General features: G+C 40.7%; 1 protein-coding gene across 4 annotated transcripts; it reads left to right on the forward strand.

Annotated features, from left to right (window-relative positions):
• The first annotated feature begins 273 nt into the window (after positions 1-273).
• On the forward strand, positions 274-25605 carry LOC115160153 (one cut domain family member 2-like). 4 transcript variants are annotated; one of them, XM_029710521.1, is made up of 3 exons: positions 274-1609; positions 5603-5689; positions 25315-25605. In XM_029710521.1, the coding sequence occupies exons 1-3, from the start codon at positions 490-492 to the stop codon at positions 25599-25601; spliced, it is 1494 nt and encodes a 497-aa protein (XP_029566381.1). In that variant the 5' UTR covers positions 274-489; the 3' UTR covers positions 25602-25605. The 4 variants fall into 4 exon arrangements, with proteins under 4 accessions (XP_029566381.1, XP_029566382.1, XP_029566383.1 ...); XM_029710522.1 differs by lacking the exon at positions 5603-5689; XM_029710523.1 differs by lacking the exon at positions 5603-5689 and having other exon boundaries at positions 274-1619; positions 25315-25495.

Below are 25605 nucleotides of genomic sequence, written 5' to 3' on the forward strand. Positions count from 1 at the left end.
AGAGGAGGTAGAGAGAGGAGTTGAGTAGACATTTAGACATTCTGACGTTACACTCCAAATGCAAGAGATGCGTATAAATCTCTACCAACCGTTATATCTGACTGGCACTCTACCCAGTAAACATGGATATGGGAGAGGCAGCCAATGAAAAGCCTTTGTTTAAACCAAAGAGCGACTGCGGGTGGTCAGATCAGCCGTCCTTAACAAAGAGCCCTCCCCCGGCAGCGGGTTAGGCTGTCCGTTCAGCAAGCCCATCCTGGACAGCTCCAGTGTCCTAAACATAATACGTAGGAGGAGGAGAGGCTCGGACATGGATCTAGGAAGACTCAGCACTGGCCCGTCTGATAGAGAGCGGTAAATTTTTTTAATTTATATAAAAAAAATATTTAAAAAAAACCGAGAGGCCTTAGAGAAAAGAAACTGAAGGAATTAGCGAAACCCATCCCGGCACAAAACATTAAATAGATCAATGGACTGAATGAGGGCTGAATGAAGACTGCCTATAACGCCTATCGATGCCTGTCCAAGGATCTGGATGCCTACGCCATGAACCCAGAGATGACAATGGACAGCATTGGCAATCTGCATGGCGGACTGAGCCATGACCAGGATTTGATGAACAGCCACAGCCCCCATCACACCCGGAACGCGGGGGCTTCTTTGCGGTTACATCAGGATCTGGCTGCTGCATCGTCTCGGTCCGCCATGGTGTCCAGCATGGCAACGATTCTGGACGGAGCCGGAGAGTACCGACCAGAATTATCTCACCCGCTTCATCACGCTATGAGCATGCCGTGTGATATATCCCCACCGGGGATGGGTATGAACGGTACATACACCACGTTAACTCCACTTCAACCTTTACCCCCAATTTCAACCGTTTCGGACAAATTCCACCATCCGCATCACCATCATCACCACCACCACCAGCGTCTCTCTGGGAACGTAAGCGGGAGTTTCACGCTGATGCGGGACGAGAGGTGTTTACCAGCAATGAACAACATCTACAGTCCCTATCATAAGGACATGGCCGGGATGGGTCAGAGTTTATCCCCGCTGGCCAGCAGCCCTCTTGGCAATGGCTTGGCTTCTCTTCATAATACACAGCAAAACCTCCAGAACTATGGCACACATGGGCACGACAAGATGCTAAGCTCCAACTTCGATGCCCACACTGCCATGCTGGCCAGGGGGGATCAACACCTCTCAAGAGGCCTCGGTGGCCCCACCGCAGGTATGATGCCGCATTTGAACGGGATGCACCACAGCGGGCACCCGGGCCACCCTCAATCCCACGGGCCTGTGTTGGCTTCCAACCGGGACAGACCGCCCTCCTCCTCGGGACAACAAGGTAACAACTCGGGGCAGCTTGAAGAGATCAACACCAAAGAAGTGGCACAAAGGATCACAGCTGAACTGAAGCGGTATAGCATCCCTCAGGCTATATTCGCTCAGAGGGTGCTGTGTCGCTCGCAAGGCACCCTTTCAGACCTCTTAAGGAACCCCAAACCTTGGAGTAAACTTAAATCTGGAAGGGAGACCTTTCGAAGGATGTGGAAGTGGCTGCAGGAACCCGAGTTTCAGAGGATGTCAGCCTTACGGCTTGCAGGTAAGACAAGGTATCCTCAATAAAACACAACCGTTTCTGCTGCAGCCTGTCCGCCTGCCTGCCTCTCTGCTAGTAGTCAGGCTATAGCCCTGCACTCAAATACAGTTCAGTATCTATCTATCTATCTATCTATCTATCTATCTATCTATCTATCTATCTATCTATCTATCTATCTATCTATCTATCTATCTATCTATCTATCTATCTATCTATCTATCTCACTGCTGACAAGCCTAGATGAATGAATTTCGTCCAAATTACAGTAGTAGTATTGTTATCATTGATCCATTATAACAATCGATATCAATGACAAGGTTAATTTATTTGTCTAAAATTATTTCTCTATTTAATAATAAGCTATTTATGATATTAATATTCTGTACTTAGTGTAGCCTAAACCTTTTTTAGGGGGGAATTCTCTTTTAGTGACGAGCAAGTTCTTCTGATGAAATATCACTTGTGGTAATATTTTCATTTTTATATGATATTATTATAGCGAGATACCACCGCTTTTCAACATGTGCAACGTTGAAAACAGCACCAGTCCCTTCATTTGAAATACCCTTCAAAATTGTATTTTGATGTTTTATTTTTGAATTTTTTAATTTAAATGTTATTGTATTTTTTTATTTTATTGAATAGACATATTCCTGAAGTAAGCAGCTTAAGGAATATTGTGTAAATGTATTGCTTGCACTTTTTCTGTGGGTGTTCCGTCAAGGAGAGGGAGAGAAAGAGAGAAAATAGAGACAGGGGACCATTTCAGACAGAGAATGCCAAAATGCTGTTGAGTGTGATGAGCTTTTTTTTCTCCAATCAAAGCCAGAGACGCGTTGAAAACAGGCCAAATATATCTAAGGTTGGTCTATAGTAAGGCTGGTGCCCCCTCTAGCGAGAACGCGGAGAACGACTGAGACCAGATTTCTTTTGTTCCGGCAATGCGAAAAAATGAACCGTCGGTTTCCTTTCAGAATTGATTGTGGATTATATTTACTAAAGGTTTCTCATTTTATTTTAGTTCACTGTTCTCACGATCCTCAAAAAATATATATTGTTTAAATATGTAGTAGACTATATTGACGCAAACAAACATTTGCTATTATGTCAGTAAATGCTATTTATTTATTATTCACTGATAAATAACTCGATATAGCTCCGTAATCCTAAATGTAAACTATTACAGGCTGTATATTGATGTTTACAAGTATAGTGTGGAAAGTTGACTGTTTTGACTAAAACCGAAGGGGGATACTGCCTAATTGAGATGAGATTTAGAGAGGACGACAGACCAACGCCGAATAGTGGATCAATATTTCAAAAATTGTGCGCATTTTCTAACAAGGCGTTATATATAAAACCTAAATATGCAGCCTGCTATACTGTAAGACCAGAACAACTACATTAGATTTCATGTATATATAAATTCTTAATGTATTGGCGATAATGACATGTAACGAGGCTATAATGCAATAACTGATCACATTTGAGTCATTTAACAGATGCTTTTATCCAGAGCGAATTACACTAGTAAGTATATATATATAGTTTCATTCGCGCTTGTCCCCAACGGGAATCGAACCTAAAAGCCGGGCGTTCTAAAAGCCACGCTCTACCAACTGAGACTCACGGGAAAATAGACTGTTTATGTGTGTGTGTCCCTTCTATGAGCAGCGGAAAATGCCTGGACCGGAATCCGGTGAACATTGAATCAGGCCTTTTTTCTCTTTTCTTTTTTAAATATTCGTATTAGTTATGGAACTATTGTAAAAATAATTGGCATCATTAAATGATCACCAAATATAGCCAATCACTGGTAGCCTATTTTGACAGAGGAAAGGCCTTCCCTTGTTCCCCGCAGCAGAACACTATAGTTTACAGATGGCCATGCGGCTGGGCTTTGGGGGAAGGTGTTATGTGATCGGCTCGGCTAGCGAGGCAGCAGCCAGGGAATTGAATAGAGGGAACAGAAGCTGCAGCGCACGGAGCTCAATGAATTATTGATAGAAATCTCTGCGTGACCAACAGCTTGTCGCGGGGTTAACCAGCTAGGCAAAATGTGGAGGAGACAAGGGCGCCCGGGCTTTTGTTCGTTGTGCTGCAGGTGTAATGACGTAAATAAATATCACGGATTGAAAATGCTGAATCATAGAATGATGTGAAAGATGTGGTTGTAATTAATCACCTTATATAAAATACACGTATATAGTATTCTTACAGGCGTATCAATAGGTATATAAGCATTAACAACCATTACAGTAGTTGTTGGTCGTATAGTAATTATTGGATACCGTTTCTAGTGGAGGAAATAGAACATCTCCAGGTGTTCTTTCGCTGCAGGGTCTCAGCACCGGGGAAAATGGACTCGGTTTTATTAGTCCGGTCAAATCAAACGTGACACTTGACTCAAGCTTATTCCACGCGCACTCACATTGCCGCATACAATCAGTCTGTCCTGGTCCTGCCTGACACCTCGAGGTGCCTGCCACGGACCCGACAAACATTCCCTGTTACAGCTGGCCTAGCCTTTATATCATAGACATGCAACTCTTACAAGTCCAGCTCAACTAACTTTACCACATAAATAAGCACACGGGATAGGCGTCATGATAGAATTATGGACGGTTGAGATCGACCAGGTGGACCTTATAGCCCACTTATATATATATATATAGGCACAATAAACAAATGAATAGGCCTATAGAGACATAAGAAAACCCAACGTTTTATAATAATACACCTATAGACTATTGAACATTTCCTTGTTTCTATTTATATATACTCTAGGCTAAGGCTTTTATTTAGGTGTTTAAATAAAATGTCAGATTTATGGAGATTTTGTGAACATTAGCTATGTTATAACACTAAAACAATTCCTACATAAATATATATATATATTTATCAGTAGGTTAATACCTTACCAAAATGTCGTGAAATAAAAAAACGCCAGTAGGCTACGTTTCACAATATTCATCTGGCGTCATTGTGAAAATTAAACACAAACTAAAATAGTTATTCAAAATCACATGTAACATTAAATTACATAGTTACATCTTTACTGAAGGAAAATTATGTTAAACACAGAAAACAAAATGGAAACGTGATTAACGAACAAAAACACAAGACCAGGCTCAGAATTATAAGACAACACACATTTTTTTTGTTTGTTTACTGTCACTCCTGTCTTTCAATTAAGTCATGCGGTTATGTCACTTTTTTTCAAACAAATCTGTTAGGCAGTCGATCAATGGCGATAATCCCCACAAGATTAAAAGGGCATTAATGCTGACAACAATAACAGAAACGTGTGGACCCAGATCTCATTGATCTACAGAACCCGATCCGGAGTCGTTCCAGTAATGCTGACGAATCAGGCGGGGTGATACCCTCTTCCCATCACTGGAGCTATCTCTGCAGAGTCTCCTCTCATAACACCCACATCAACCTATTCTCAGACCCAACACTGTCTGTTAGATTCACAGTGCACTTTGACAAAGACTGGATTTAAACGTGTGTGTGTGTGTGTGTGTGTGTAAAGAGTATTATTGCAGCCTAAAATAACATGTTTTAAATGGGATTTAACCTTGTATTTAATATGCATAAATTAAGAGTGACAGTGTGTGGGGTTTCCAGCTCGGACTGGTTAGTTAGGTTTGATGTTTGCATATTTGCATATATTCATATAGGTGCTCTCATCCAGAAATGGGGACATTATTAATCAATTAATATTCAACATGATCGCCTGCTTTATTGATTTTTGATATTTTAAAATCTACATTTGAAGAGTGAAGTACAGTATGTATATATATATATTTATATATATATATATTTCTATCTCATGTACACTGAAGCGTGAAATCCTTAACAATGACATTTGAAATGCAGAGTAATAATAAATGAGTGTGTATTTATCCTAATGTTGTAGTTAAACATACAGCGGCTAGAGAACAGATCACCACACCAAGCCTTTTCCCTGTGTGTCCTCCTCCCTTACAGGTACCAGTAGAGAACACGCCATGATTGGGTCAAATGGGATGCACTGTCAGACACTGACAACATTGTGCACAGGGACTCAAAACTATGGTATGTTAAAAACAATAAAGTAAATATGTAGTAATGCTCAACAGATACACATATACCTAGTATTATATACCTAGTATTATATACCTAGTGTTATATACCTAGTGTTATATACCTAGTATTATATACCTAGTATTATATACCTAGTGTTATATACCTAGTGTTATATACCTAGTGTTATATACCTAGTGTTATATACCTAGTGTTATATACCTAGTATTATATACCTAGTATTATATACCTAGTGTTATATACCTAGTATTATATACCTAGTGTTATATACCTAGTGTTATATACCTAGTATTATATACCTAGTGTTATATACCTAGTGTTATATCTAGTATTATATACCTAGTGTTATATACCTAGTATTATATACCTAGTATTATATACCTAGTGTTATATACCTAGTATTATATACCTAGTGTTATATACCTAGTATTATATACCTAGTGTTATATACCTAGTATTATATCTAGTATTATATACCTAGTGTTATATACCTAGTGTTATATACCTAGTGTTATATACCTAGTATTATATACCTAGTGTTATATACCTAGTATTATATACCTAGTGTTATATACCTAGTGTTATATACCTAGTATTATATACCTAGTGTTATATACCTAGTGTTATATACCTAGTGTTATATACCTAGTGTTATATACCTAGTGTTATATACCTAGTGTTATATACCTAGTGTTATATACCTAGTATTATATACCTAGTATTATATACCTAGTGTTATATACCTAGTGTTATATACCTAGTATTATATACCTAGTATTATATACCTAGTATTATGTGTAGTTAGTAGATGTGTATTTAGAATGAAATCCCACTTTAATTGATTGAATAGGGTTATTGGATTCATATTAAAAAGAATATATCCGGTATTGGAATAAAAGTAATGGTGGATTGGAAAGATCCAATTGTGGGTAATAGTCTTTAATGTGTGGTTGAAGGCCATTTTAAGGTAAAGTAGGTCTACTTATGGTCTTAGTTAGTTACATTGTGATGAAAAAACAACCATTAACCCAGACATTTATCCGTTTTAAAAATGATGAGGGGGGTTGTTTAGAAAAGTAAAATATATATATATATATATTTTTTTGTCAGTAGGTAATGTGTGCATGGGTTCTTTGACAGTGCTAAATTATCCAGTGAGTTGATGAGTTCACATTGCTTTGAGATTAGCCAATTTTATAAACTTACAATATAAAGATCTGTTTTACTGAACAACATGTGTCTCTCACAGATCTGTTTTACTGAACAACATGTGTCTCTCACAGATCTGTTTAACTGAACAACATGTGTCTCTCACAGATCTGTTTTACTGAACAACATGTGTCTCTCTCTCACAGATCTGTTTAACTGAACAACATGTTTCTCTCTCTCACAGATCTGTTTTACTGAACAACATGTTTCTCTCTCTCTCACAGATCTGTTTTACTGAACAACATGTTTCTCTCTCTCTCACAGATCTGTTTTACTGAACAACATGTGTCTCTCTCTCACAGATCTGTTTAACTGAACAACATGTGTCTCTCACAGATCTGTTTTACTGAACAACATGTGTCTCTCTCTCTCTCACAGATCTGTTTTACTGAACAACATGTCTCTCTCAGATCTGTTTAACTGAACAACATGTGTCTGTCTCTCACAGATCTGTTTTACTGAACAACATGTCTCTCTCTCTCTCTCTCTCTCAGATCTGTTTAACTGAACAACATGTGTCTCTCTCTCTCTCTCTCTCAGATCTGTTTAACTGAACAACATGTGTCTCTCACAGATCTGTTTTACTGAGCAACATGTCTCTCACAGATCTGTTTTACTGAACAACATGTGTCTCACTATCACAGTGTGTTTTCCAACCCCAGTCTAGATAACAGAAGGCTGAGTAGCAGTGTTTCTCCTCTTCAGTTAAAGCAGTAGCTATTAGATCATCTGCTAGCCTGGTCTGACTGGCCACACAGTCCAACAGTGACTCTCTGTATCACCTTGTCATCTTCATGCTGTCAACACGCAGCTTGTGTAAAAGGGCAAAGTTGATTCCCCCCCCCGCTCCCTTCTAAAACCAAAAATACACTGATTCACTCACTCTTGGTCACATGCAACCCCTGTCTGTCTATAGACAAAAGCACTGAACCAAAACCATGCTTGGATATGTGAATTATGTAGTAATCAAACAAATTATACTTTTCAGAATCTTACTGGTTTTGTGATTTTTTATTTGGATATATTTGGCGGTCATATTCGACTTTGAAGCAACCAAAATGCTGGACACTAATATATGGTTGATACAGGGCTATAATATGTCTGAAGTATCAGTTATTTCTGTATTATAAGTAGTATTGTAAGGAGTAATATAAGGAGTATCATACGGAGTATCGTGAGAAGTACTATAAGGAGTATTACAATGAGTAATATACAGAGTATTTTAGGCAGTATTATAAGGAGTATTATGAGTAGTATTATAAGGAGAATTACATGGAGTATTATAATTTGTATTATAAGTAGTATTGTAAGGACTATTATAAGGATTATTATACGGAGTATCATGATAAGTATTATACGGAGTATTATGAGCAATATACAGAGTATTATAATGAGTAGTATAATGCGCAATATACAGAGTATTATAATGAGTAGTATAATGCGCAATATACAGAGTATTATAATGAGTAGTATAATTAGTATTATGAGGAGTAGTATAATTAGTATTATGAGGAATATTATAATGAGCAATATACAGAGGATTATAATGTGCATTATAATGCGCAAAATATGGAGTATTATAAGGAATATTATAAAGAGTATTATGAGCAGTATTATACGGAGTGTTATAAGGAGTAGTATAATTAGTATTATGAGGAGTGTTATAATTAGTATTATACGGAGTGTTATAAGGAGTAGTATAATTAGTATTATGAGGAGTATTATGAGGATTATTTGTCATAGAAAAGCACAAAACACTGTTGCATGTTTTGGGTCTGAGTTTATCCTGGTGTGTGTGTGTGTGTGTGTGTGTGTGTGTGTGTGTGTGTGTGTGTGTGTGTGTGTGTGTGTGTGTGTGTGTGTGTGTGTGTGTGTGTGTGTGTGTGTGTGAAAACCCTGACGGTAGATAAGTGGAACAGGATTTTATTCCCCCAAATCCCTCTGAGACTATTTCCTTATCAGTACAGTGACATCACTAAAAGTCAGTGAGAGGGAGCTGTGATTGGTTGTTTCACAGAGCTAATAAATAAGTCTGGTTACGAACCTTTGGACTGCTGGCTGTGTGGACACTGTGATTCCTAGATAGGCTGCCGGGCTCCAACCATCATCCTGTTGATTAGAGAAAGAGGAGACACAGTGTGTGTGTGTGTGTGTGTGTGTGTCTGCCTGTCTGTTGTTAACAGGAACTGTCTGCCTGTCTGTTGTTAGCAGGAAGTGTCTGCCTGTCTGTTGTTAGCAGGAACTGTCTGCCTGTCTGTTGTTAACAGGAAGTGTCTGCCTGTCTGTTGTTAACAGGAACTGTCTGCCTGTCTGTTGTTAACAGGAAGTGTCTGCCTGTCTGTTGTTAACAGGAAGTGTCTGCCTGTCTGTTGTTAGCAGGAAGTGTCTGCCTGTCTGTTGTTAGCAGGAAGTGTCTGCTTGTCTGTTGTTAACAGGAAGTGTCTGCCTGTCTGTTGTTAGCAGGAAGTGTCTGCCTGTCTGTTGTTAGCAGGAAGTGTCTGCCTGTCTGTTGTTAGCAGGAAGTGTCTGCCTGTCTGTTGTTAACAGGAAGTGTCTGCCTGTCTGTTGTTAGCAGGAAGTGTCTGCCTGTCTGTTGTTAGCAGGAAGTGTCTGCCTGTCTGTTGTTAGCAGGAAGTGTCTGCTTGTCTGTTGTTAACAGGAAGTGTCTGCCTGTCTGTTGTTAACAGGAAGTGTCTGCCTGTCTGTTGTTAGCAGGAAGTGTCTGCCTGTCTGTTGTTAGCAGGAAGTGTCTGCCTGTCTGTTGTTAGCAGGAAGTGTCTGCCTGTCTGTTGTTAACAGGAAGTGTCTGCCTGTCTGTTGTTAGCAGGAACTGTCTGCCTGTCTGTTGTTAACAGGAAATGTCTGCCTGTCTGTTGTTAGCAGGAAGTGTCTGCCTGTCTGTTGTTAGCAGGAAGTGTCTACCTATCTGTTGTTAGCAGGAAGTGTCTGCCTGTCTGTTGTTAGCAGGAAGTGTTGGTCAGTCAATCTCATCTAAGAGCTAAGAGCAACAGTACATTAAGGACATCTGTTAGCTAGCTAGGCTGGAGAGCTAAGAGCAACAAAATTATGCACTGACTGTATTATTGCCATTCAGTACAGAGTGCAGCAATGTAGAACTATTTATCTGAAGGAATGTGTAAAACTACATGTATTTGTATTTGTATTTATTATGGATCCCCATTAGCTGCTGCCAAAGCAGCAGCTACTCTTCCTGGGGTCCAGCAAAATTAAAGCATTTTATACCATTTTAAAACATTACAATATATTCACAACACACTGTGTGCCCTCAGGCCCCTACTCCACCACTACCACATATCTACAGTACTAAATCCATGTGTATGTATAGTGTGTGTGTGTGTGTGTGTGTATGCGTGTGTCTGTGCCAATGTTTGTGTTGCTTCACAGTCCCCGATGTTCCATAAGGTGTTTTTTGATCTGTTTTTTAAATCTGATTCTACTGCTGCATCAGTTGCTTGATGTGGAATAGAGTTCCATGTAGTCATGGTTCTATGTAGTACTGTGTGCCTCCCATAGTCTGTTCTGGACTTGGGGACTGTGAAGAGACCTCTTGTGGCATGTCTTGTGGGGTATGGATGGGTGTCTGAGCTGTGTGCCAGTAGTTTAGACAGACCTCTGGTGGCATGTCTTGTGGGGTATGGATGGGTGTCTGAGCTGTATGCCAGTAGTTTAGACAGACCTCTGGTGGCATGTCTTGTGGGGTATGGATGGGTGTCCGAGCTGTGTGCCAGTAGTTTAGACAGACCTCTGGTGGCATGTCTTGTGGGGTATGGATGGGTGTCTGAGCTGTATGCCAGTAGTTTAGACAGACCTCTGGTGGCATGTCTTGTGGGGTATGGATGGGTGTCTGAGCTGTGTGCCAGTAGTTTAGACAGACCTCTGGTGGCATGTCTTGTGGGGTATGGATGGGTGTCCGAGCTGTGTGCCAGTAGTTTAGACAGACCTCTGGTGGCATGTCTTGTGGGGTATGGATGGGTGTCCGAGCTGTGTGCCAGTAGTTTAGACAGACCTCTGGTGGCATGTCTTGTGGGGTATGGATGGGTGTCCGAGCTGTGTGCCAGTAGTTTAGACAGACCTCTTGTGGCATGTCTTGTGGGGTATGGATGGGTGTCCGAGCTGTATGCCAGTAGTTTAGACAGACCTCTTGTGGCATGTCTTGTGGGGTATGGATGGGTGTCTGAGCTGTGTGCCAGTAGTTTAAACAGACCTCTGGTGGCATGTCTTGTGGGGTATGGATGGGTGTCCGAGCTGTATGCCAGTAGTTTAGTACTTTTCAATACATCATAAATAAAAGTGGTGATGAAGTCAATCTCTCCTCCGCTTTCAGTCAGGAGAGATTGACATGCATATTATTAATATTAGCTCTCTGTGTACATCCAAGGGCCAGCCGTGCTGCCCTGTTATAAGCGAATTGCAATTTTCCTAAGTCCTTTTTTGTGGCACCTGACCACACGACTGAACAGTAGTCAAAGTGCGACAAAACTAGGGCCTGTAGGACCTGCCTTGTTTATAGTGTTATTAAGAAGGCAGAGCATCGCTTTTATTATAGACAGTCTTCTCCCCATCTTAGCTACTACTGCATCAATATGTTTTGACAATGACAGTTTACAATCTAGTGTCACTCCAAGCAGTTTAGTCATCTCAACTTGCTCAATTTCCACATAATTTATTAAAAGATTTAGTTGAGGTTTAGGGTTTAGTGAATGTTTTGTTCCAAATACAATGCTTTTAGTTTTAGAAATATTTAGGGCTAACTTTTCCTTGACACCAACTCTGAAACTAACTGCAGCTCTTTGTTGAGTGTTGCAGTCATTTCAGTCGCTGTAGTAGATGACGTGTTTAGTGTTGAGTCATCCGCATATATAGAAACTCTGGCTTTACTCAAAGTCAGTGGCATGTCGTTAGTAAAAATTTAAAAAAGCAAGGGGCCTAAACAGCTACCCTGGGGAATTCCTGATTCTAACTGTGTTATATTTGAGAGGCTTCCATTAAAGAACACCCTCTGTGTTCTGTTAGACAAGTAACTCTTTATCCACATTATAGCAGGGGGTGTAAAGCCATAACACATGTTTTTCCAGCAGCAGACTATGATCGATAATGACAAAAGCAGCACTGAAGTCTAACAAGACGGTCCCCACAATCATTTGATCATCAATTTCTCCTCAGCCAATCATCAGTCATTTTTATAAGTGCTATGCTTGTTGAGTATTCTTTCACCCAAATATATTTCTGGAATTTACAGTACAGTAAACAGCCTTTAAGTGATATACAGTATACAGATGTTTTGAAATCAGAGGCGGGGCAAGCCACTGGCTTTTAGAGACATATTCTATTCCTCCTCTGGAATTTTACAGAAACTGCCTTTTAAGGAATATAGTGATGCTTTGAAATCGGAGAGAAAAAGCGAGTGCTAGCCAGAAGTTTTTTTTAGATAGGCTACGTATTTTATTCTTAAAGCTTTCCTGATGCTTGTATAAAAGCTGATAAACGTGACCCTGCTGTGTTCTGGTCGGTTTGTGTCTCTCTGTGTGTCTGTGAACAAGTGCAGACATCATTACTGCTTATGTTTTGTGGTAGAATATTGATCTATCTCCAGGACACCCTCCATCCTCCATGTCACTACTCTAGCCTCCTCTCCTTATGTACTTATTGATTGCGTCCTCTAATGACACCCTATTCCTTATTTAGTACACTTATTTTAACCAGGGCCAATAGGGCTTAGGGGCTTTGGTCAACATTAGTGCTTAGGTAAAAGGGTGCCACTTGGGAAGCAACCATACAGCTGATCTCAGACCTATTAGCTGACTTTACATTGCTGGATCTTAATTGGAATGTAGTGTGAAGTAACTGACACACCATACCGATAAAATGGTTTTATGGTTCTGCTCATCTTACTGTATATGGTTTTAATGGTTCATGTTGGATCTAAGCATTATGTTAATTTGGAAGTAATTCTGAAAATACAGTGTCATGTTGATGGTCTTGAGAACAATAGAGGGATTCTCTCTCTCTCTTGTAGCTTGGTAGTAAGATAGACCTTATGATAGGATAGCATATAATCACTTTGCTGACCAGGGCAATGTTAATTCTGGGGAAAAAAATTCAAAACATTTAATGTGGTGAGCCAAACAAACAGTCCTTTCTGTTCTCGTTTATACATAAACACTCTTACTTGACACATAATAATATGTAATGTCAGGCTCTAAAACATGTGGTTTACACTATGGTATGTAATGTCAGGCTCTTAAACATGTGGTTTACACTATGGTATGTAATGTCAGGCTCTTAAACATGTTACACTACACTACATTATGTAATGTTAGGCTCTAAAGCATATGTTTACATTACAGTGTGTAGATTCAGGCTCTAAAACATGTGGTTTACACTACAGTATGTAATGTCAGGCTTTAAAACATGTGGTTTACATAACAGTATGTAATATCAGGTTCTAAAACACTTGGTTTACATTACAGTGTGTAGATTCAGGCTTTAAAACATGTGGTTTACATAACAGTACAGTATGTAATGTAAAGGTATAAAACATGTGGTTTACACTACAGTATGTAGAGTCAGGCTCTAAAACCTGATTTAGACTACAGTAGGTAAAGGCAGGCACTAAGACATGGTTTACACTACAGTATGTAGAGTCAGGCTCTAAAACCTGATTTAGACTACAGTAGGTAAAGGCAGGCACTAAGACATGGTTTACACTACAGTAAAGTATATAATGTCAGGCTCTAAAACATGTCCGGACCAGACCAAAAAGCAATGTCCGTGGACATGGAAATCAACGATGGTTCGGACAAGACCAAAAAAAGACGTCCAAAAGGCGTAGGCGTCGGTGCGTGCTTACTGAGGTGTAGCCTACAGTGTTGCCTAACATTTAAATGTATGAACGCCCGTCTACGTGGTAGGCCTTGCATTTGTAAAGCAGGGCCGTTGTATTGACTTTATTAGTCCTGATTCCTGTGACTCATCATTTTGTTTATTTAAGCTCTGATTACCAGCAACTCAACTTTACCAGGAGGTATCGTGACACTATTTGCAATGTGTTTACACAGCGGGAAATGTAGCAGTATTTTCCTTTACGCTATGATCAGCTCGTACATGTTTATTTTTTATGGATACAAACTCGAAACCACGGACCATAACAATTTAGCGCACAGGATGAATCTCCTGGAAAGCAATTGTGAGTAGACTAATTGTCCATTCCATATCGTCCATTTTACTTTGACCTGTCCTGTTTTTAGGATATGTTGTTTGTTAACATGTCAGCACATTTTTTTTTTTGTTGATTGGCCACCATTTTAGGTTAGGCTATTTGATTGGAGAAACCTGCATGATGTAAAAAAAAAAACGTAAGCCTCATTACATTGTCATCCATTTTATTTCCAGCCTGAAGGCTACAGAAAAGGCTGCGTACTCTTTCTACCATATCCCGTATCTGCTACATGATTTATGTCAGATGATATTATTTTAGACGGAACGTTGGTGGAGCGCAGCAGCAATGCATCCCTCCAACAGCACCCTGGAGAGGCATGCTGGGAATGGACAAGATACATATTGTGTGTCCCTTCCTGCCTTTGACAAAGTGGGCACTGCTTACCACAGGGCGGCATTAGCGCTCACCTAAAAAGCCCATACGGTTGAGATAAATGATTATTTCTGGGGCAGAATTATGTGAGGTTTTATGTGTTGTTTTTGGAGGTGTGTCTTGGTCAGTTTAGCTCAGAAAATGTCGCCCTCGTCATAATAATGCGTTCCAACTTCAACGGGAGGATCTCCCTGTGCGCTTGGCAGTGTGCCAGTAGAAATGCATCACATCCTCATATACACTGACTGTACAAAGCATTAGGAACACCTGCTCTGTCCATGACATAGACTGACCAGGTGAATCCAGGTTAAAGCTATGATCCCTTATTGATGTCACTTGTTAAATCCACTTCAATCCAGTGTAGGTGAAGGAGAGGAGACGGGTTAAAGAAGGATTTTTAAGCCTTGAGAAAATTGAGACATGGATTGTGTGTGTGCCATTCAGAGGGTGAATGGGAAAGACTATATATTTAAGTGCCGGGTTCGAGGGTGTCAAAAACTGCCAACACAGCTGGATTTTTCAACCTCAACAATTTCCCGTGTGTATCAATAAGGGGCCACTACCCAAAGGACATCCAGCCAACTTGACCACAACGGTGGGAAAAATTGGAGTCAACATGGGCCAGCATCCTTGTGGAACGCTTTCAACACCTTGTAGAGGTCATTGTAAATATGAATTTGTTTTTTAAAGGTTAAATAAAAAAGACAAAAAATAAAAAATAGAATCTTTGACGAATTGAGGCTGTTCTGAGGGCAAAGGTGGGGATGCAACTCAATATTAGGAAGGTGTTCCTAACCATGAGTAAGAAGGGTCGTTATCCCTCTGATAAAAGAGAGGGGGGACGCTACCTTATCGATCACGGGCTACTGATTGATTGAACCTTATAAAGAAAACCCTTAATTTAACGCCTCATTTCCCTCTCCTCTGGAAACGTTAAACTCTTCTCTCTGAATAATATAATTACGTTTTTGATCCTACTGTAACCTGTCCTATGTGGAAAGAAAACCTTGATTGAATCACTGGAGCGTGGACTTTCATTGTCAGAGGAGATTTCTCCTTCTCCAGGTGTAGGCAGTTTTGGTGCGTCCTGGGTTAGCAATTGCTCTGGGGGGGGGGGGGGGGGGGTGTGTGACTGTAGCCAAAGCATAATAGAGAATTAGAGATAATTTCATCATCACACAAAGGTGTTGGCCTTGGTGTTGTGGTTTTGTCAGGAAGCCTTGTTGATGTTGTTTTTTTAATCAGTAATCTGAAGGAAACCTAGACAATAGTAGGACATCATTTATGGACATTTATGGACATGAAATGTAAATTGTGATTTGTTTGATGCGATAGTTAGAATAGCAATAACCAATAGGCTACGTTCCCATTTCTAGTATTTAAGATGAATTACAAAGACGAAAGGTTGCATCCACAGTGTGAATAGCCTTTGTAAAAAGGAATTGAAAGCCTTGACACTCGTGAGGCAAGTTGCGTTCCAAAAAAATTGCCCAAGAAAAAAAATGTAAATACATAAAATCATTTATCTTTCGAACTATCTGTGTTTCATAATTTTCCTTCAATTCGCAAGAGGCTGAATGTATCTACCGGAGAAAGCATCCGAGCGAGCGAAACAGCGCCCCCTCTGTCTCAGTATGTGTAGGCCATCTATCTGATGCAGTGTGGTCAAAAAGAGTATGACATTGTTATAGCCCGTAGTAGCATTGAAGGCAAGGAAATCCAGCGAACATCTGGCCTCCCTTGTCAAAAAAGTATAAAACATTTGCCAATCAGCGTTGAGCTAGCTAAAACTGTCCCTTTCCTAAATTAGCCATGGATGGAGATAGGGATTTGGACTTGGGTTTTACTTCATTCTTTGTACAGGCCAATGATTATAATGGCGATTCTAATCCAACCATAAATTCATACATTGTTTTGCCCCTGGCCGGAGAGGATGGAAGTTCAATATGTAACTAGATGTAAAAAGGCTAATGTTAACTAGCTAACGTTGCCCATGAATGGAAGTTAAGCTAGCGATCAAGCATTTTAGCCAAGTAGCCTAGGACAACAACAAATAAAAGCATGTACTGTATGACAGAGGGATAGACTGTTTCCTCAACATGAGAGAGGAGGATGGCGTTTGTCTACATTTACGGTGAATCAACATGTTTTTTACTTGCCCGAACACGAACACGCACAGAAATCAGAACCATGGAAAGCCACATCCACTTTAGCTTACGTTGATTGGACTAAATCGTTTTTTGGTGTATTTTAATTGTCACTGTATTAGACAAAGAAGAGGTGATTTGATGATGTTGAAATGTTGAAGTTGAAATGGTGATGGAATAGTGGAGGCAGCTCCTATTTTCTTTGCGATTTGCGCTAAGTCTCTGTGGTACTAAATCAATAGTTGTTTAGTGGTTCGAAAATGTCTGAAACAGTAACTTGCTTGACCATGCTGTAGGTCATGTCTGTTACTGTACATGCAATATGCTTTGTGGACTTCACTGGACAGAGGTTGCTATCCGGTTTTGTCAGTAAACAAAGGTGTAGTTGAATTTATTCTGCCACTCTGTTTTCCTGTCTCGGCCTTTAGGCCTATATATCACTGTCGAAAGGCAACTTAATTAGTAGGTTAAAGAGCAAACCACGCAATTATCACAACACATCCAGAATGCTAAGAGTGTGCAAAGCTGTCATCAAGGCAAAGGGTGAATACTTTGAAGAATCTCAAATATAAAATATATTTTGATTTGTTTAACGCTTTTTTGGTTACTACATGATTCCAAGCTTAACACTGCAACAAGCTTAACACTGCAACAAGCTTAACACTGCAACACGCTTAACACTGTAACAAGCTTAATAGCTGCAACAAGCTTAACACCGCAACAAGCTTAGCAGCTGTAACAAGCTTAACACTGCAACAAGCTTAACACTGCAACACACTTAACACTGTAACAAGCTTAGCAGCTGTAACAAGCTTAACACTGTAACAAGCTTAGCAGCTGTAACAAGCTTAACACTGCAACAAGCTTAACACTGCAACACACTTAACACTGTAACAAGCTTAGCACTGTAACAAGCTTAACACTGCAACAAGCTTAACACTGCAACACACTTAACACTGTAACAAGCTTAGCACTGTAACAAGCTTAACACTGCAACAAGGTTAACACTGCAACACACTTAACACTGTAACAAGCTTAACACCGCAACAAGCTTAACACTGCAACAAGCTTAGCACTGTAACAAGCTTAACACTGTAACAAGCTTAACACTGCAACAAGCTTAACACTGCAACAAGCTTAACACTGTAACAAGCTTAACACTGCAACAAGCTTAACACTGCAACAAGCTTAACACTGCAACAAGCTTAACACTGTAACAAGCTTAACACTGCAACAAGCTTAACACTGTAACAAGCTTAGCACTGTAACAAGCTTAACACTGCAACAAGCTTAACACTGAAACAAGCTTAACACTGCAACAAGCTTAATAGCTGTAACAAGCTTAACACTGCAACAAGCTAAACACTGCAACAAGCTTAACACTGTAACAAGCTTAACACTGAAACAAGCTTAACACTGCAACAAGCTTAATAGCTGTAACAAGCTTAACACTGCAACAAGCTTAACACTGCAACAAGCTTAACACTGAAACAAGCTTAACACTGCAACAAGCTTAACACTGAAACAAGCTTAACACTGAAACAAGCTTAACACTGAAAAAAGCTTAATTTTTATGCACTATTAAATATGTCCGTTTCTATATCCTGATAATATATATTGTCTGAACATTTTCTGTTATCGATTATTATTATTACCTTTCTTTTACCTATTAACCGGCCTAGGCTACCTACCCTAAATTGTGTTATTGTGAAACGTGAATGCTGTCTAATGATTGTGAAATAATCTTATCATATCCAGATGGAATGGGGCGTTGTTTTAATGAAGCCCTTTAGGTAGAAGACCCAGTTAGCAAGAAGACACTCACTGTTGCCATTACAAGCATATCAGTGGTGTCAGTCTGAGAGGATATTGTCAGTGAATACTGCCACCTTCTGGTAGAATCTTCTAAGTTCCGTTTTTTTGTTTCACATTTCACAGCAAGAGTGACGGGAGAGAGTGTGTGGTGACAAAGAGAGTGTGTTTTTCTATGAAAGGTGTAACATGCTATCCTTTCTAAGTTAACTGGTGTCATGTTGTTGTTTCTTCATTTTTAGTCACGCTTCCTATAGTAGCCTACTGTTTACTGGCTGTATATTCAATAGGACTACATACTTTTGCCATCGTGTCAGCGGTATATACTAATGTCCAGAGCTAGCTATAAACTAGGATTATATGTTCGAGGTTAACTCAGAACCAAGATGTGTTGCACATTAAGAACCTACAGTACAGAAAGAAGTCTGAATCCAATGGTCGCTCAACAGTAGCCTTTTTTTTCAGCACCATGGACAGAGCCCACAGCATTCTGTGGTAATAAAAATTAAAAATGATAGAAGATATCCATTTGTTAAAGTATCCTTTAGTGAAAGGAGAATGTCCACAAGTATTATGGCTGCTGTTCACAAGGTCTGCAAACACAACCCTGTCCGTGAGGTTTGCCTTTACCTCCCTTATCTCACCTCAGTTGCTCACATTGTATATAGACTTGTTTTTCTACTGTATTATTGACTGTATGTTTGTTTTACTCCATGTGTAACTCTGTGTTGTTGTATGTTGTCGAACTGCTTTGCTTTATCTTGGCCAGGTCGCAGTTGTAAATGAGAACTTGTTCTCAACTAGCCTACCTGGTTAAATAAAGGTGAAATAAATAATAATAATAAAAATAATTCTGAATGGGCCGATGGTACCGGATGACCAGTTTCTATTAAAGAAAGAGTTTCAGAAATATTAACATGCTCAGGTATGAGTGTAGTCTACATGATCATGTCACAACAGTGAAGAGGCTGGTGGATAGTATATTATAGCAATTACATTTACGTCATTTAGCAGACGCTCTTATCCAGAGCGACTTACAAATTGGTGCATTCACCTTATGATATCCAGTGGAACAACCACTTTACAATAATACATCTAAATCTTTTAAGGGGGGGGGGGGGGTTAGAAGGATTGCTTTATCCTATCCCAGGTATTCCTTAAAGAGGTGGGGTTTCAGGTGTCTCCGGAAGGTGGTGATTGACTCCGCTGTCCTGGCGTCGTGAGGGAATGCCATGTTGTCAATGTCTTCTTTTTAGGCTGTTAACTTGTGTTCATTCTTTACAAGAGAAAGAGTTAGAAAAATGATCCTGATTCTATTCTATAAGGATCTTGGGCAGTCCGTGTCTCCCTATGTGTTGCCGATAAGGATCGGAGGATAGGAGATGCCTGGATAGACCTTGTTAATTTTCCAACCAGCTCTCTTGAATAGTTTCCCCCTTGTAAAATAGTTTTGTACTCAATTGAGTTCTTAACCTGATTCATATTGATCTCTCTGGGTCTCAATTGTGCATACTTAATTCAGGGAGGTAATCAAATCAACCCAGGCCAGCGGTGATGAGTGCCAGGGATACAGTGCCAGGGATACAGTAACATAGATACAGTGCCAGGGATACAGTGCCAGGGATACAGTACTAGGGATACAGTGCCAGGGATACAGTGCCAGGGATACAGTGCCAGGGATACAGTGCCAGGGATACAGTACTAGGGATACAGTAACAGGGATACAGTGCCAGGGATACAGTACTAGGGATACAGTAACAGGGATACAGTGCCAGGGATACAGTAACAGGGATACAGTAACAGGGATACAGTAACAGGGATACAGTGCCAGACACGTACAGGGTCTCAATATGTTATATTATATATACAGAATAATGGTTATATACAGTTATATACAGAATAATGGTTATATACAGAATAATGGTTATATACAGAATAATAAGCAGAATAATGGTTATATACAGAATAATGGTTATATACAGAATAATAAGCAGAATAATGGTTATATACAGAATAATAAGCAGAACAAGATGGTGCCGGAGGGGAGGGCTGCCGTCTTATCGGCTCTTAACCAACCATGCTATTTTGTTTGTTTTTTCCCCGCGTTGTTCGTAACTTGTTTTGTACATAATGTTGCTGCTACCATCTCTTATGACCGAAAAGAGCTTCTGGACACCAGAACTGGGATTACTCACCTCAAACTGGACGAGGAGTTCTTCTTCAATGAGTCAGACGCGAGGGATATACTACGGACACCCGACCAGGCCCAGATCCCCGGGATTCACTGGAAAAGGAAACGTAGGTTTCGTGGAAAGAGATCAGGTTGCCTTGTGAGGATTAGGCGACGAGTGGCTAATCTGCCCTTGCCTTCCGTTCTGCTAGCTAACGGTCAATCGCTGGAAAATAAATGGGACAAACTGAAAGCACGTACATCCTACCAACGGGACATTAAAAACTGTAATATCTTATGTTTCACCGAGTCGTGGCTGAACGACGACATTAAGAACACTCTATTCACTCTATCGGCAGGAAAGAACAGCAGCCTCTGGTAAGACACGAGGCGGGGCCTATGCATATTTCTAAACAATAGCTGATGCACAAAATCTAAGGAAGTCTCAGGGTTTTGCTTGCCTGAGGTAGAGTATCTCATGATAAGCTGTAGACCACACTATCTACCTAGAGAGTTTTCATCTGTATTTTTCGTAGACTACATACCCCCACAGACCGAGGCTGGAACTAAAACCGCACACAATGAGCTGTATTCCGGCGTAAGCATACAGGAAAACGCTCATCCAGAGGCGGCACTCCTAGTGGCCGGTAACTTTAATGCAGGGAAACTTAAATCAGTTTTAACAAATTTCTATCAGCATGTTAAATGTGCAACCAGAGGGAAAAAACTCTAGACCACCTTTACTCCACACACAGAGATGCGTACAAAGCTCTCCCTCACCCTCCATTTGGCAAATCTGACCATAATTCTATCCTCCTGATTCCTGGTTACAAGCAAAGAAAAGTGGTCACATGAAGCAGATGCTAAACTACAGGAGTGTTTTGCTATCACAGACTGGAATATGTTCTGGGATTATTCCAATGGCATTGAGGAGTACACCACATCTGTCACTGGATTTATCAATGAGTGCATCGAGGACATCGTCCCCACAGTGACTGTACGTACATACTCCAACCAGAAGCCATGGATTACAGGCAACATTCAAACTGAGCTAAAGGGTAGAGCTGCCGCTTTCAATGAGCTGGACTCTAACCAGGGAGCTTATAAGAAATCCCGCTATGCCCTCCAACGAACCATCAAACAGGCAAAGTGTCAATACAGGACTAAGATTGAATCCTACTACACCAGCTCCGACGCTCATCGGATGTGGCAGGGCCTGCAAACTATTACAGACTACAAGGGGAAGCACAGCTGAGAGCTGCCCAGTGGCATGAGCCTACCAGACGAGCTAAATAACTTCTATGGTCGCTTCGAGGCAAGTAACACTGAAACATGCATGAGAGCATCAGCTGTTCTGGACGACTGCGTGCCCAGTCCCCTCCTGTACTCCCTGTTCACTCATGACTGCACGGCCAGGCACAACTCCTACACCTTCATAAAGTTTGCTGATGACAGAACAGTGGTAGGCCTGATCACCGACAACGATGAGACAGCCTATAGGGAGGAGGTCAGAGACCTGGCCGTGTGGTGCCAGGACAACAACCTCTCCCTCAATGTGATCAAGACAAAGGAGATGATTGTGGACTACAGGAAAAGGAGGACCGAGCACGCTACCCAGACTATTTGCATTACCCCCCCCCCCCCTCCCACACTGTTGCTACTTTCTGTTATTATCTATCCATAGTCACTGTAATAACTCTACCTACATGTACAATTACCTCGACACTGGTGCCCCCGCACATTGACACATTGACTCTGTACCGGTACCCCCTGTATACCGCCCCGCTATTGTTATTTACTGCTGCTATTTAATTATTTGTTATTCTTATCTTGCTTTTTTAGGGATTTTCTTAAAACTGCATTGTTGATTAAGGGCTTGTAAGTAAGCATTTCACTGTAAAGTCTACACCTGTTGTATTCAGCGCATGTGACAAATAAAATTAGATTTTGAACAATGGTTATATACAGAATAATAATTAGTAAAACCAAGGATTGATTGAAGGCGAACTTCACCCATCTAAATATTAGTTTGAGTTTCCATTGAAATGCATGATTTTGAGGACGGATAAAGGATATGATTCATTCATGTCAGCAGGTATATTAATAAAAAAATAGAAAATACTAAATTGAAATGATTTATTCCATATGAAGGGTTGTGATTTCAGGAAGCATATTTCATTGTATTTTGTTAACGGCTCATTATGTGTAATGCTATGTGAGTTTTGTCTTTCGTCAGTCCATCGGCTTGTTTGATAGTCTGTGTGTGTGTGTGTGTGTTCCTGTGTGGGAGGCATGGCAACCATCTTGCAACGGAATGTTGCCGTTTGATGACATACTTCTCCTGTCAATAAAGAGGAGCTGTTTCTTTATCCTTCACCTCATTCCTAACCCACAGACTGAATATGGGTAGTTTTGGGTCGTAAACCCACAGACTGAAGACTATTATATGGGTAGTGTTGGGTTGTAAACCCACAAACTGAAAGACTACTACATGGTTACTGTGAGTGCAGAGTGGCTTTTCCACAACACATCTTGTAACCCAAACAAATGGTTGCTCTGAAAGTGTCTGGACACATGGTAGAATGAGGTAAAATATGTTGTTGTTGATGTGTACCTCATTTAAAGGTGATTTTGACGTCAGATTTATTAATGATAGAAATGTACTTTTTTTTTGGACACTGCAGGTTTTACGTCAATAATAATGTTGCTATTTATAGCACATACAGTTCATTCAGAAAGTATTCAGACCCCTTGACTTTTTCCACATTTTATTACTTTACAGCCTTATTCTAAAATGGATTAAATAGTTTTTTCCCTTCATCAATCTTCACACAATATCCCATAATGACAAAGCAAAACCAGTTTTTTTGGAAATATTAACACATTTATTTCAAATAAAAAAGATTTACAGAAGTATTCAGACCCTTTACTCAGTACTTTGTTGAAGTACCTTTGGCAGCGATTACAGCCTCGAGTCTTCTTGGGTATGACGCTACAAGCTTGGCACACCTGTATTTGGGGAGTTTCTCCCATTCTTCTCTGCAGATACTCACAAGCTCTGTCAGGTTGGATGGGTAGCGTCGCTGCACAGCTATTTTCAGGTCTCTCCAGAGATGTTAGATCTAGTTCAAGTCCGGGCTCTGGCTGGGCCACTCAAGGACATCCATAGACTTGTCCCGAAGCCACTCCTGCCTCGTCTTGGCTGTGTGCTTAGGGTCGTTGTCCTGTTGGAAGGTGAGCCTTCGCCGCAGTCTGAGGTCCTGAGAGCTTTGGAGCAGGTTTTCATCAAGGATCTCTCTGTACTTTGTTCCGTTTATCTTTCCCTCGATCCTGACTAGTCTCCCAGTCCCTGCCCCTGAAAAACATTCCCACAGCATGATGCTGCCACCACCATGCTTCACCGTAGGGATGGTGCCAGGTTTCCTCCAGATGTGACGCTTGGCCTTCAGGCCAAAGAGTTCTTGTTTCTCATGGTCTGAGAATCTTTAGGTGCCTTTTGACAAATTCCAAGCGGGCTGCCATGTGCATTTTACTGAGGAGTGGCTTCCATCTGGCCACTCTACCATAAAGGCCTGATTGGTGAAGTACTGCAGAGATGGTTGTCCTTCTGGAAGGTTCTCCCATCTCCACAGAGGTACTCTAGAGCTCTATCAGAGTGACCATCGGTTCTTGGTCACCTCCCTGACCAAGGACCTTCTCCCCTGATTCCTCAGGCTGACGTTTTACATTCTCCCTTTGATTAGATTTGTTTTGTCAGGCAGCCAGCTCCAGGAAGAGTCTTGGTGCTCCCAAACTTCTTCCATTTAAGAATGATGGAGGCCACTGTGTTCTTGGGGACCTACAATGCTGCAGACATTTTTTGGTACCCTTCCCCAGATCTGTGCCTCGACACAATCCTGTCTCGGAGCTCAACGGACAATTCCTCCGACCTAATGGCTTGGTTTTTGCTCTGACATGCACTGTCAATTGTGGGGCCTTATATAGACAGGTGTGTGCCTTTCCAAATCACGTCCAATCAATTGAATTTACCACAGGTGGACTCCAATCAAGTTGTAGAAACATAAAGGATGATCAATGGAAACAGGATGCACCTGAGATCAATTTTGAGTCTCATAGCAAAGGGTCTGCATACTTATGTAAATAAGGTGCTTCTGTTTTTTTAAATAAATTTGCAAAAATTCTAAAAACCTGTTTTCACTCTGTCATTACGGGGTATTGTGTGTAGATTGATATGAAAAAAAATGCATGAATTTTCGAATAAGGCTGTAACGTAACAAAAAGTGGAAAAAGTCAAGGGGTCTGAATACTTTCCGAATGCACTGGAGAAATGCTTGACTTGCATGACACAAATTATATAAACATGCAGAAAACCTTAACAAGACTGACACACGCACACACGCACGCACGCACGCACGCCCGCACACACACACACACACATTAGTCATATAGGGTCTATTATTAGTTTATAAGTTGAGACTTACCTAAGACAGGTACACTTGTCTGTTCTACCTCACCCAAGATCACCTGCATCACATCTTCACCTCTCTCTCTCTCTGTAGGCTCATTCCTACGTATGACTACTAACACATTCTCTCTCTTCTTCTTCTCATCCTACCCTTGTCTCTCTCTGTGTTTTGTCTTCCCTCCCTTCCCTTCCCTCCTAAAGCGTGCAAAAGAAAAGAACAAGACCCAAGCAAGGAAAGGAACAATACACCAAAGAAATCGCGCCTGGTTTTTACTGACCTGCAGCGTCGCACCCTGCTGGCCATCTTCAAGGAGAACAAGCGTCCGTCCAAAGAGATGCAGATGACCATTTCTCAGCAGCTTGGACTGGAACTCACCACCGTCAGCAACTTCTTCATGAACGCCCGCAGGCGCAGCCTGGACAAATGGATGGACGAGGGGAGTCCGGGAGGAGCATCTACAGCCTCCAGCTCTTGTACCAAAGTGTGATCGA

This window comes from Salmo trutta, chromosome 23 (genome assembly GCF_901001165.1).
Source record: "Salmo trutta chromosome 23, fSalTru1.1, whole genome shotgun sequence".
NCBI classification, from domain to species: Eukaryota; Metazoa; Chordata; class Actinopteri; order Salmoniformes; family Salmonidae; genus Salmo; species Salmo trutta.